The sequence below is a fragment of the Abramis brama genome (genome assembly GCF_963993115.1).
Source record: "Abramis brama genome assembly, chromosome: 1".
Taxonomy (NCBI): domain Eukaryota; kingdom Metazoa; phylum Chordata; class Actinopteri; order Cypriniformes; family Leuciscidae; genus Abramis; species Abramis brama.
Window position 1 is genome coordinate 2,467,431 of NC_139963.1, and position 13,451 is coordinate 2,480,881.

Below are 13,451 nucleotides of genomic sequence, written 5' to 3' on the forward strand. Positions count from 1 at the left end.
TACATCCACTGACTAAAATCAGTATTAGCAGGTTTGTGACCGTGAGAAACACGATCCGGTCGACGTGATCTCTATGCGGCATTGGGTCCATAATGAATTAATAACTGAAAGTATAGAATGTCAAGAATAATCAAAGATCTAAATTAAATCACAGTTCATCTTTTGGTCAGCTGCTAAGATAGAAAATCAGTAAAATTAAAGAGTCATTTAAATTTGGAGTCAGATTAAATTATTTATGGAGTCAGAATTAAAATTAGAAATCAACTGTTTAATAAATTAAAGTGATTTTTCCAGAAGTGCCCAAAAAGACATACACGCTGAATTCCCTTCGACCACGACACCGGATACCGTTTTTGGGCCAGTGGGTGGAGTTTACAGTATTAAGTACTCCTGCCCAGATAGCACTAAAATAACACTGATTTGAACCTATATGGAGTACTACTGCCAAGAGAGCAGTGCTAGGGCGGGAGATGTATCATTTTGACCTTTGAAATGTCGCAGAGATTTGATCGAGTTCTGTTGTCGCATATATCAACTTCACAGACAGCGAGGTAGCTTTGGAAAAGCATGTTTTATACCAGTTAACCCATAAGTAGCTTTGTTGTGATCGACTGATGAAACAGTCGAATCAAAATGCATATACAATACGATATTTAGAAGATGGTTATGTGCATTTTTAATGTTTGCTAATATCTTAGTAAACCTTAGAGAATGTTAAATTTTAACAAAAAATACATAGTAAAATCTCTTACACTTATGCGTTCCTCCACAAGCATCTGTCTTGTAATCCCGAGTCCCGACTAATTCCCTGACATTCAAAGGTCTTGACCTCACCTTTGCTTCATTTTCATTGGTTAAAGCTGTAAACCAATAATTGTCCTTTCTGCCCTCAGAACATTTTTAAGTAAGTAAAACTCCCATCTGCGGATTAAACTGCTGGAGCTCCATGACACAAAATAAAGTCAGACTAAATATAATGCACATAATTGTGAAATGTTTTGCCTTTTATTGAACTAAGTTTTCAAAATCCTAGCAAGAGGAACTTCACCATTCCAGATGGATGAAATCATGTCCCGGCCTGTTTTTTTTTGTTTTTTTTCTTATTTGAATATCCAGTTCTGCTTGCAAATACTGTTGTGCTTTCTCGTGTTGGTTTCTCAGTGTCCGTGGAGGCATGAAGAGAAGCACACAACAAAGAGAGTACGTTCAGGAACTTTACTTTACTTATTAAGACACAACTTTACAACAACGGGGGTTTTATGCTCTTGCCCAGCGCTGATGGGTTTATATACAACCATCCGCACCGGAGCCTACGAGCATCTGACGCTAAACTTAAACAAGCAGTGAACTAATCCCTATGTAATGACGTAGCCACATCTGATTGGCTAATAAGAACACATTATGTATACAAGTAAAATAACTGTAACAAACAATGTATTTACTGAACTAACACTATAACACCCCCCCCTTTTTTTAGCTCTCCAGAGTCCCTTCAGCACCACTGAGGGTGAACAGTTAACTTTTTGTTGTCTTCTATTTTCTTCTTTAGTCCATATAACGACTTGGGGCTCGAAAAAGTCGCCTTTTTGTCTTCGTCCCCTCTTTTCTACAGGGAATAGGGTCATAGTTTGAGTCCATTACAAGAAGGGTCAGAGGCTCTTCCGACGGGTTTGGTGCTTCTGCCCCTGTGGCAACAGGTACCTGAGCAGTGATTGGAACCAGGGAGCCTTCCTCGGTGCAGGTGTATTTGTGTCGCAGACGCTGCATCCAGGCAGGTATGTGGTCACTTAGAGAGGGTTGTAAGCGATCATGATGCAGTACTTTCTAACTTCGTCTGTCCCTGACTCGGTAGAGCACTGGTCCAAGGCGTGCTGTGACGACCAATGGCCCTTGCCATGGGGGTTGGAGTTTTGGACCGTAGCCCTTTCTCCTGCTACTGACCCTCACTGACACAAGATCACCTACTTGGTAGGACTGCTCTCTGTCTCGTAAGTCATAGACCTTTTTCTGGCGAGTCTGAGCGGAGTGTAAGTTCTGGCACGCTACTTGATGAGCCTGCTGGAGGTTAGCTTGCAGTTCCTGGACAAACTTAGGTGTACCTTTAGCTTCTCTGGTAACCTCGTCCATCCTTAGCCAGATGTCATGTTGTTGGAAAACTTCTCACCCCAGCATCAGCTGATTTGGTGTGAAACCTGTCGCTGAATGTACAGTGCTCCTGTACGCTGCAGCGAGTAAGGGTAGATGCTCATCCCAATTCCGCTGACTTTGGTCCACATAACACCGTATCATCTGCAAGAGCATTCTATTGAATCTTTCTACTTGCCCGTTCAAAGCCGGATGATATGGTGTGGTCCGGGTCTTGGTTACTTGTAACAGACGACAAACCTCCGTAAAGAGCAAACTCTCGAAGTTCCGTCCTTGGTCAGTGTGAATCTCAAGGGGAGCCCCAAAGCATGAGATGAAGTCAAACACCAACCTCTTTGCTGTTGTCTCAGCTCCTTGTTCGGGGACAGGGAATGCCTCTACCCAGCGAGTAAACTGGTCAATTATAACGAGGATGTACCTGTTGCCTGTCTTGGACTCTGGAAATGGTCCTAGGACATCAAAGTGTAGTCTGTCCATTGGTAAAATGGTAAATGGACTGCATTTATATAGCGCTTTCACAGACCCAATGGCCACCAAAGCGCTTTACAATATTGCCTCACATTCACCCATTCACTCACTCATTCATACACCGACGGCGGTGTCAGCCATGCAAGGCGATCCAGCTCGTCGGGAGCAGCTGGGGTTAGGTGTCTTGCTCAAGGACACCTCGACACTTGGTCAGGTGGAACCGGGGATTGAACCACCAACCTTCCGGTTTGTAGACAATCTACATGAACCACTGAGCCATTGGCGCTCCAGCCTGGTAGTTCTGAAGCTTGGGCCCTCCCCATTGGACTGGTTGTTTTACAGGAACTACACTGTGGGCACTTCTTGACAAAAAGGCGTACATTGTTCCCCATATTGTACCATTGGTAACACAGCGTCTTTTCTTCCCCTGCATGACCCGCTTGTGCTGGATTGTGACAGGATTGGAGAACCTCATTCTTCAGGGAAACAGGAACAAGTAAGCGCAGAGATGACATACCTCCATTGACATCATCCCACCAGTAATAGAGGACCCCATCTCGCATCTCTACTTGAGACCAACACAGCCAGTACTTGCGAACCGCTGGGCTCTGCATCATGACCTCTTCCTTAGCAGGCAAAGAACCATCAGACATCCATTTATGGAGAACTGGAAGGCCTGGGTCAGCTAACTGTTCTTCCCTGAGACTTTCGGGACTCAGCGGTTGCAGCCAGTTTGAGGAAGGACCTGGGTTGTCATCACCTACTTCATTAACATCACTGGGAGTGTTAGTGCAACTACCCTCATTCTGACGGTCAAGGGAGTGTGTGCGTCTTACCGCCAAGGGGATGACATCATCGACATCTTCCTCGAATCTGGCCCACTGATGGTGGAGCTTTCGGCAGAAGCGACAGCCCTTGCATGGCAAGCTATCTAGCTCTCTTCCTGCTTGATAACAGTCACAAGGTTCTTCATTCAGAGTCCTTCGGGACAGAGCGTCAGCATTGGAATGGTGTGTACCTGGCCTATGCTCGATGACAAAATTGTACTGACTGAGTTCTTCAAGCCACCTAGCCAGTTGGCCTTCTGGTCTCTTAAACCGGTATAGCCACGTTAGACTGCTGTGATCCGTCCTGAGTAAGAAGTTAGACCCCAGCAAATAGTGGCGGAACTGTCTTGTGAACCTGACAACTGCTAGGAATTCCTTACGTGTGACACAGTACCTCTGGTGAGCTGGTGTGAGGAGACAGCTGGCAAATGAGATAACTTTCTCTTCCCCCTACTGTAACTGTGAGAGCACTGCTCCAATGCTCTGGTTGGACGCATCAGTGTCCAGGACAAACTGTCCAGATGTAATTGGGAACACCAGGATGGGTGCAGTTGTGAGGCTCCTTTTAAGATGTGCAAAGGCCTTGTTCTGCTCCTCTTCCCAGAAGGGACTCCCTTTCTTGAGTAGCCTTGTCAAGGGTGTAGTGATTTCAGCAAACTTGGCAACAAACGTCCTGTAATAGTTGCACAGACCCAAAGTCTGGAGTTCCTGGACACTGGTTGGGGTCTTCCAGTTCCTAACATCACTAATGAGGGCTGGATTGGTCTTAATTCCTTCGCCGCTCACAACGTGACCAAGAAACAGGACTTCGTCTCTTAGCAGCTGACATTTTGAGGGCTTCAGCTTTAGTCCATATTCCTGCAACCTCTGAGACCAAATGGCATTCTGGTGTACTCATTGTCCATACCTCGTCACAAAAACAGTCTTGGATCTGTCTTTTTTATTCACTTCAATCTGCCAATATCCTGACTGAAGGTCAAGTGTTGAGAATGTCTTTGCACCACCCAGCACATCCAGGCATTCCTCTATTTTTGGTAGGGGATATGCGTCCTTGATGGTAAGATCATTAAGCTGGCGATAATCTACGCACCAGCGGACCCCCCCCCCCCCCCCCCCATCCTTTTTCCTTACAAGGACAATAGGGGAAGCCCATTCTGAGCATGAGGGGACAACAATACCTGAATCAAGCATTTTCTTGAGATGTGTTTCCTCCTCATTCCAGAACCCTAAAGGGGTACGTCGTACTGGCTGTCGAACAGGCTTAGACATTCCTGTGTCTATGCTGTGCTGCAAAGCAGAAAACTTCCCATGATCATCATCAGTTGCTGCAAAAACTGCTTGATATTCACTCAGCAGAGCTACTAACATCTCTTGTTGCTGTTCAGTGAGCGTTTCGCTTGCAGAAGAAAACAACTGTCTGAGGTGCTCTGGAAGGTCAAGTGCGTTTGGTGACGACACCCTTTTTATGTCATGTTCACCAGGAGGCTCATTGTCAGGATCTTGTGGCACTGAGTTCCTGCCTTTTGCATACAATGGAGCGTCGCCTGGAACTAAATAGGCTCTATCTCCCTCCTCTTGAGCATCAGGATATGCTTCGATGAGCACACCCAAACAGACTCCTCGTAATAAGGGTCTACTGGAAGCTGTGACATTGCATAGCCTGACTGGGATCCTCTGTTCCATGTTAATCATGATGCTGCCTGAAGACACTCCATCAGCCAGGCTAACAGGCTCTAGAACAGCCGGGAGTTCTGGTTTTGGGTCGTCTACCACACCCCAAACTAAGCATTCACTCTCTGGCGGCACAGTGACATCACTTTCTAACATCAAGTCAAGTCAAGTCATCTTCATTTATATAACGCTTTTAACAATGTAGATTGTTTCAAAGCAGCTTTACAGAGATAAACGTATAATTTATGGTAACAGAGATTGTTTTGGCTTTATAGCGGTTCTTTAATAAAGTTATTTTCCAGCTAAAGTTAGTTTTGATTGATTCGCTTCTGTCGCAATGATCATTTGTTATTAAATTAGGGGCCGCTAAGATGACACGACTTCAAACGCGAACATGTGATAAACGCTGATGGCATTCACATGCGCATTAAGAATTGGTTCTATAGTTATGTGCGTTTGAATATATGTGCGCAGGTTTGGAATTCCCTACAGACCAAGCCTAAACAAAGTACTGGGCTTTCCTTATAAATTTTGATACAGAATTTTATTTTATTTTATCACTTCGGGGTAGGTACGCAAAACGAATTTCCTGAAAATGCTTTATCTGGAGTGGTAAAGGGATCCTCCATAGGGAGAGACTAGTTGGCACTTCAGCACTGCGTTGTCATCGGGTCCAGGCGAAGGTCCTTCGGCAGATCTGGATACGGCCTGGATCCGGCAGGCTGCGGGAAAACCTCGGGATAAACAAAGACACTAAAATTAGCGTAGGTTCCATTCTTCTTATGATGTAACGAGTACATCAGGATTAATGGGAAGTGTTCCGGCTGACCTAATCTATGCAGCCTAACATTGGATTATAGAAGTCTATAATGTGTTATGTGAATGCTAGGTCAAAGAGATGTGTCTTTAATCTTGCTTTGAACTGACAGAGTGTGTCTGCTTCCCGGACAATGGTAGGAAGACTGTTCCAAAGTTTTGGTGCTAAATAGGAAAAGGATCTGGCGCCAGCAGTCGATTTAGATATTCTAGGTATTATTAACTGGACGTAATTTTGAGATCGCAATAGACGTGAAGGACTATAATGCGTTAAGAGCTCGCTCAAGTACTGCGGAGCTAAACCATTTAGTGCTTTGTAAGTAATCAGAAATATTTTAAAATTTATACAATGTTTAATAGGGAGCCAATGCAGTGTTGACAGAACTGGGCTAATATGGTCATACTTCCTGGTTCTGGTAAGAACTCGAGCTGCTGCATTTTGGACTAGCTGTAGTTTGTTTATTAAGCGTGCAGGGCAACCACCCAGTAGAGCATTACAATAATCTAGCCTTGAGGCCATGAACTAATTGTTCCGCATTTGTCAATGAAAGCATATGGCGTAATTTAGATATATTTTTAAGATGGAAAAATGCGGTTTTACAGATACTAGACACGTGACTTTCAAATGAAAGATTGGTATCAAAGAGCACACCCAGGTTGCTAACCGACAACGAAGACTTAACAGAGCAGCCATCAAGTGTTAGTATTCTAGGTTATTACGTGAGGAAGTTTTTTGTCCAATAATTAGAATCTCTGTTTTTTTCAGAATTAAGTAGTAGGAAATTACTAGTCATCCAATTTTTTATATCAGCTATGCATTCTGTTAATTTTGTGAAATGGTAAGTTTCGTTAGGTTTTGAAGAAATATAGAGCTGAGTATCGTCGGCATAACAGTGAAAGCTAATTCCATGTTTCCTAATGATATCTCCTAATGGTAGCATGTACAGAGTGAACAGCAGCGGTCCTAGTACTGAGCCTTGTGTGAGCCATACTGAACTTGTGATCGATAAGACATCTCTTCATTTACTGCTACAAACTGATAACGGTCAGATAAGTATGATTTAAACCATGCTAGTGCAATTCCACTAATGCCAACATAGTTTTCTAGTCTATTTAAAAGAATGTTGTGGTCAATGGTGGTCAAATGCAGCACTAAGATTGAGTAACACTAATAGAGAGATACAACCACGATCGGATGATAAGAGCAAATAATTTGTGACTCTAACGAAAGCTGTCTCTGTACTATGGTACGGTCTAAATCCGGACTGAAAATCCTCACAGATATCATTTCTTTCAAGAAAGGAACACAGTTGTGAGGATACTGCTTTTTCTAATATCTTTGACAGAAAAGGTAGATTCGAGATCGGCCTGTAATTGACTAATTCTGTAGGATCAAGTTGCGTTTTTTTAACAAGTGGTTTAATCATAGCCAGCTTAAAGGTTTTTGATACGTATCCTATTGACAAAGATGAATTAATGATATTAAGAAGAGGATCTATGACCTCTGGGAGCATCTCTTTCAGTAGCTTAGTCGGAATAGGGTCTAACATACATGTTGTCGATTTAGATGAATTAACTAGTTTGCAAAATTCTTCCTCTCCTATAGCAATAAATGAATCAAATTTTTCCTCATGGAAACTAAAATGCTCTGCCTGATGCAATACTGTAGTAGACGGTTGCATAGTTATAATTTTGTCCCTGATATTATCAATCTTATAAGTGAAGAAGTTCATAAAGTCATTACTGCTGTGTTGCTTGGAAACTTCTGTGCTTGAAGCTTTCTTTTTCGTTAGTTTAGCCACCGTTTCAAATAAATACCTAGGATTATGTTTATTTTCTTCTAATAGGGTTGAAAAATAAGCAGATCTAGCAGCTTTTAAAGCCTTTCTGTAAGTAATCGAGCTCTCCTTCCATGAAATCCGAAAATACCTCTAGTTTTGTTTTCTTCCAGTTGCGCTCCATTTTTCGGGCTGCTCTCTTAAGGGCCCGGCTGGCTGCTCGTTGTACCATGGCGTTGGACTATTTTCTTTAATCTTCTTTAAGCACAACGGAGCAACTGTGTCTAAAGTGCTGGAAAAGAGAGAGTTAAAAGTTTCTGTTGCAATATCAAGTTCTTCTAAGCTATCTGGGATGCTGAGATGATGAAACTGATTAGGAAGATTATTGATAAAGCAATCTTTACTGGCAGAAGTGATAGGTCTAACATATTTATAAAGCGGAGTCGGCTTTGCAGCCTTGGCTAAATCTAATTTATACGAGACTAGGTAATGATCTGAGATGTCATCGCTCTGCTGCAGAATTTCAACGGCATCAACATTTATTCCATGTGATAATATTAGATCTAGAGTATGATTACGAGAATGAGTAGGTCCTGACACGTGTTGTCTAACTCCAATTGAGTTTACAATGTCTTTAAATGCCAATCCCAATGCATCTTTTTCATTATCGATGTGTATATTAAAATCACCAACAATTAGTACTTTATCTGCAGTCAATATTAATTCTGATAGAAAGTCCACAAATTCTTTGATAAAGTCTGTATGGTGCCCTGGTGGCCTGTATACAGTAGCCAGCACAAATCTCCAACGTGATTTATCGTTTACACTATATATTTTTACATTAAGCACCAACACTTCAAAAGAAGTATATTTAAAACTTGATTTCTTAGTGGTTTTGAAAATATTACTATAAATTACAGCAATCCTCCCCCTTTGCGTTTCAGACGAGGCTCGTGTTTATAACAGTAATCTTGCGGGGTGAACTCATTTAAAGTAATGTAATCGTTTGGTTTTAGCCAGGTTTCTGTCAAACACAGCACATCTAGGTTATTATCTGAAATCATATCATTAACAATGAGTGCTTTTGGAGTAAGGGATCGAATATTCAGCAACCCAAGCTTTATCATTTGCTCATCTGTATTATAGCTGTTTTTTATTTGTTGAACATCAATTAAATTTTTAACCTTAGATGGGTTTGGATGTTTTTGGATTTCCAAATTCGGGGAACAGACACAGTCTCTATATGATGATATCTAAGTGAAAGAGGCTCTATGTGATGGGATTTATCTGACCTTGGTGACGCGAGGCCGCTAGCAGACAGTCGGTTAAGCCAGTCTGTCTGCTTCCTGACCTGAGCCCCAGATCACTCTCAAAATGGCATAGTCTGGGCCCTTGCCTTCGGATATATAGGCTGGCATGAGTTCAGAGCCCATAAACACTTTACCGGAGGCATGTATGGTGAAATCAGCAGCTTGCAGATGTACGTCTCTTCAGACATTATTGTAGCCTCAGCACCCGTGTCTATAACTGCATTAACTGGTATGCCATCAACAGTCAGCAAAATCATTAAACTGGGCCCTCGACTCTCAGCTCTGCTCACATGTACAATAGACGGACTCTGCTCTGCATGTTCGGAGTGATTTTGATTTGAGGGCTCCATTCTGGCCACAGTATTTGCAGGGGGACTTGTAGATGGACTGGGGGACGTTGAGCAGTTTCGTTTGAAATGTCCTTCCTCTCCACACTGGAAACATGGCCCGCTAAAAGCTCTGGTGGGGCTGGTATTTTGCTGTCTGTATCTGCTTGACTTGAAAGAGGTCTGAGCTGCACGTCCTCTTTCTGACTGAACTGCCATACTGGATTTTATTTGTTGGGTGCGTCTTACGGAAGGAGGAAGAGCAACAGAAGAGGAAGGAGGCAGGCAGGCTATGGCTAGTTGGAGCTTATCAACTTTATCAATGAGTGTTTGCAACTGGTGCTGTGTAACATAACCCAGTTGTGACTGCACTCTATGCGACTGCAAGGCCGGTGGCTCTTCATCAGAGTCCTTGCCTTGATCAGCCCAGGATACTCGATGTGTCCTCCCCTTCAGATCAAAGTCTCGTCCGAGTGTGGCTTTGAAATTGTGTTCATAAGATGATACTAGCCGTTGCGCCTCATCCAGTGATGCATGGTTCATAACCTCGTATGCCACTTTTTGGTTGCGCAGCCCTTTGAGAAAAGCATCAGCAGCAATTTGCTTCCTGAGCTCAGTGTCAACTCCAGGATAAGCTAAAATGACCAGCCTGTGAACCACCTCTGCGAACTCTGAAACAGTTTCTTTAGACTGGCGCAGTTCTCCAAGTCTCCTCCGTGCTGTGGTGGGAGGTTCTTTCTGGCCAAATCGGAAAGCCAGCTGTTCTTTCAGCAGAAAGTAATCTTCACGTATGTGTTCGGGTAATGAGCACAGGTATCTGACAGCAGATCTTCGTAGACATTCATGGAGTTTATCCACTCTCTCTACTGTACTCCATCTGTAAATGACAGCTCTGCGCTCAAAAGGAATGATGAAGGAGTCCCAGTCATCCTTACCATCGTAAGTGTCAAGTTTAGCTTTAGGTCCATCTGAAGCTCTACCACGAGGGGTTGTGAGGTGATAGGTGGGCGCTGCAGCAGTTGAAGGTGTGTGCATGTTTGGGCCCAAGTTGAAAGAGCCATTATAATGGCTGGGTCCCTGTGCACGGCTTTTAGGTCTTACATCGGGGCCAGGTGTGGAGGAAGTTGAACTAATTGGGCTCCGTACGTGTCTATCAATGACCGCGAGCTCAGCAGCAAAAAGCTGTTCAGCATCTGAAGGCCCTGTAGCATCTCCATCTGTCATAAGGGTTCTATCAGGGGCAGCTGCAAGTGTGGTAGAGTCGTCATGTTGGTGGGGACCACGTGTTACTTTACTGGCATAGGTCAAACTAGCCTCCGTCACTTCCAATCTTTGGAGCAGAGGTGAAATGGCATGTTGAAGTTGCTTATTTTGTTGTGACCGCACAGCCTGTAGCCACTGTGGGTGATGCTCCAAGTTGGACTTCCGGCTCACTCACATCCATGGTATGTTACAATTTAGCTTGAAATTCTCTCTCTCTCTCTCTCTCTCTCTCTCTCTCTCTCTCTCTCTCTCTCTCTCTTTCTTTTTTTTCTTTTTTTGTCTCTTTTTTTTTGTATATATAATACTGAAATATATTCTGGTTTGTGAGCTTCGATGTAGATTTGCAGGGCTGTTTAGTAGTGTCTGTGAAAGTTGGCAGGCACAGCAGCGCTAGCTTTGGCAGACTGCCAGCGCCACGCCTCTCCGATGGGGGAAGGGAAACTCCATGCAGCTCTTATTTTCGTGAGTTTATGGTCAATGCGACGACCAAATGTGGTCAATTAGTCTTTACTACTTCACAACAGCGTTTGCAGTGATTATAATGTCCATCGATTAACAAAGGATGTCCCAGCAGTTCACAACACTCACAATTCTCTGATAACTGTCAATCACGCTCAGCTTCTGACACCACTTGTTGTGCATCTCGTGTTGGTTTCTCAGTGTCCGTGGAGGCGTGAAGAGAAGCACACAACAAAGAGAGTACGTTCAGGAACTTTACTTTACTTATTAAGACACAACTTTACAACAACAGGGGTTTTATGCACTTGCCCCCAGCGCTGATGGGTTTATATACAACCATCCGCACCGGAGCCTACGAGCATCTGACGCTAAACTTAAACAAGCAGTGAACTAATCCCTATGTAATGACGTAGCCACATCTGATTGGCTAATAAGAACACATTATGTATACAAGTAAAATAACTGTAACAAACAATGTATTTACTGAACTAACACTATAACAATACTTAACATTAGAGATCTATGTCATTACTGATTACTGATGTTGATATACCAGATAATTACTACACCATTTGAACAGATCATAATAATATTAATGGATTAATAGTGCAGACAGTCTAAAGACTTGAAACTAGAATTAAATACAACATGAACGACATTTCAATAAGAGGTTACCTGTTGTCAGACTAAAACATATACCCTAATGAAATATTAGTACAGTTAAAGTAGAAGTACTCTTTAAATGTTACTTGAAGTATGTTTATTTTGCAATTATAAATGATACAGTATCATACAACAGTTCGACGGCACAAGTGTGTAAAAGAAGAAAAGCGATGTCTTTGTCAAGCCCTGTATATACTGTATATAAAAGCCACCATTTGTTAGTAAGGAAGATGAGGGATGCAGGCATTCAGTAGGCCTATGTATCAATCAAAATAAGCTATTTTTATTTTATTACCTTACTTATTTGTATTATCTTGTTATACACTCTTAGAACATTAAACTTGGATACTAAAATATAAATTTCAGATACTGGTAATTCATTGTGCTAACAAGTGAAAATGACAAATATGATGTTTAAAATATTGGGAAAAACAAATTATGTGTAAATATGTGGTGTGTAGTATACATAATAGTACAAACACATAATCAAACAATAAAAAACAGATGTCACATTGTGCAAAATGTGTTAAAGAAGAACTCCGCAAACATTCTAGTTTTATATCATTTGAAACTGAAACGGCAACGAGGCATTCATTTGTTATTGTAGTTTTTACCTAAAGTGGCCTACTCTGTACACATTCAAGCATTTCATAAAACTATTTTACAGCAGATTTAGTTCACAAATTACTGACAGTCATTACTTGAATATAATTTTAATTTACAATTAGGGATGTCCCGATCAGGTTTTTTTGCCCTCGAGTCCGAGTCCGAGTCATTTGATTTTGAGTATCTGCCGATACCGAGTCCCGATCCGATACTTCTATAACACATAAAAAAAGAATAAAGAAGAGCGAAAAAACAGATCCAGGATGTTCCTTATTTTTTATTTAATTCACCTTATTTTAACATTCAACAACTCTGTTAACAAACAGAGCACTTCTGTGAGGTAGCTTGAACAATCAAGTAATAAATAAATTCTTCACTTTTGGACTTTAGTGCAACAGTAAATATAAAAAAAGTCTAATATATAAACAAATAGCACCTCAACTTAAAATAGCACCTCAACTTAAAATACCCGGCAGGCATGTAAACAAATAAAAAATAAAAGTGCCACAGTGTTTGCAAAGCCAGTAATGTGCTTTTAGGAACTGCACTCCTAACTCTTCTCTTACGCCGGTTTCACACTGCACTGTTAGCAGAGCGTGCAGCGTGTATTTTTTTCGCCGACCATGTTAGCAGATTAGAGCATTCACACCGCACGCAGAGGCGGCGTAGCAGGAGCAGAACAGAAGCAGCAGTGCCGCGATCGTTTCGGCGCCGAGTCTATTTTTGCTGCGCCGCTTTTGCTGAATGAAAGTGACAATACATTAATCATGGCCAAAATACACCGCAGTTTTATCCAAAAAGTGCACTGATGATATCTATTGTGTTTTAAACAGTCAATCAAATTACCAACAGCAATTTAAAAAGAAAACAAATGTCCAAAAACAAACTTGTTGCCATAACAATAAAAACAAAGATGAACCAAAAGTTATATAAATGAAATTATTAATAAAATAAGCTTCTTGACAAGTCTTTTCTCTTAAATGTATTTGAAAACGAAAAAAAGCAATGCCAACTTATCCAAGACTCTGTCTGTACACAACCCGCGGTTCAGCCGCGCGTGACAAACGCTGCCAGTGTGAAAGCAAAACGCGTGTGTCCTGCTCCTGCTCACCATACGCT

At 42.0% G+C, this 13,451-nt stretch overlaps 1 protein-coding gene across 1 annotated transcript in view; it reads left to right on the forward strand.

The window, feature by feature from the left end:
• Positions 1-10,607: 10,607 nt before the first annotated feature.
• The window catches only part of LOC311080818 (E3 ubiquitin-protein ligase rnf213-alpha-like), a gene marked incomplete at its 5' end in the record, with an annotated part of 139,669 nt that continues 136,825 nt past the window's right edge, over positions 10,608-13,451 (forward strand). The window contains 2 exons of the mRNA XM_084110972.1: positions 10,608-10,613; positions 10,730-10,786. Of these exons, the coding sequence (XP_083967098.1) occupies positions 10,608-10,613; positions 10,730-10,786 (63 nt within the window). The remainder of the gene's footprint in view (positions 10,614-10,729; positions 10,787-13,451) is intronic.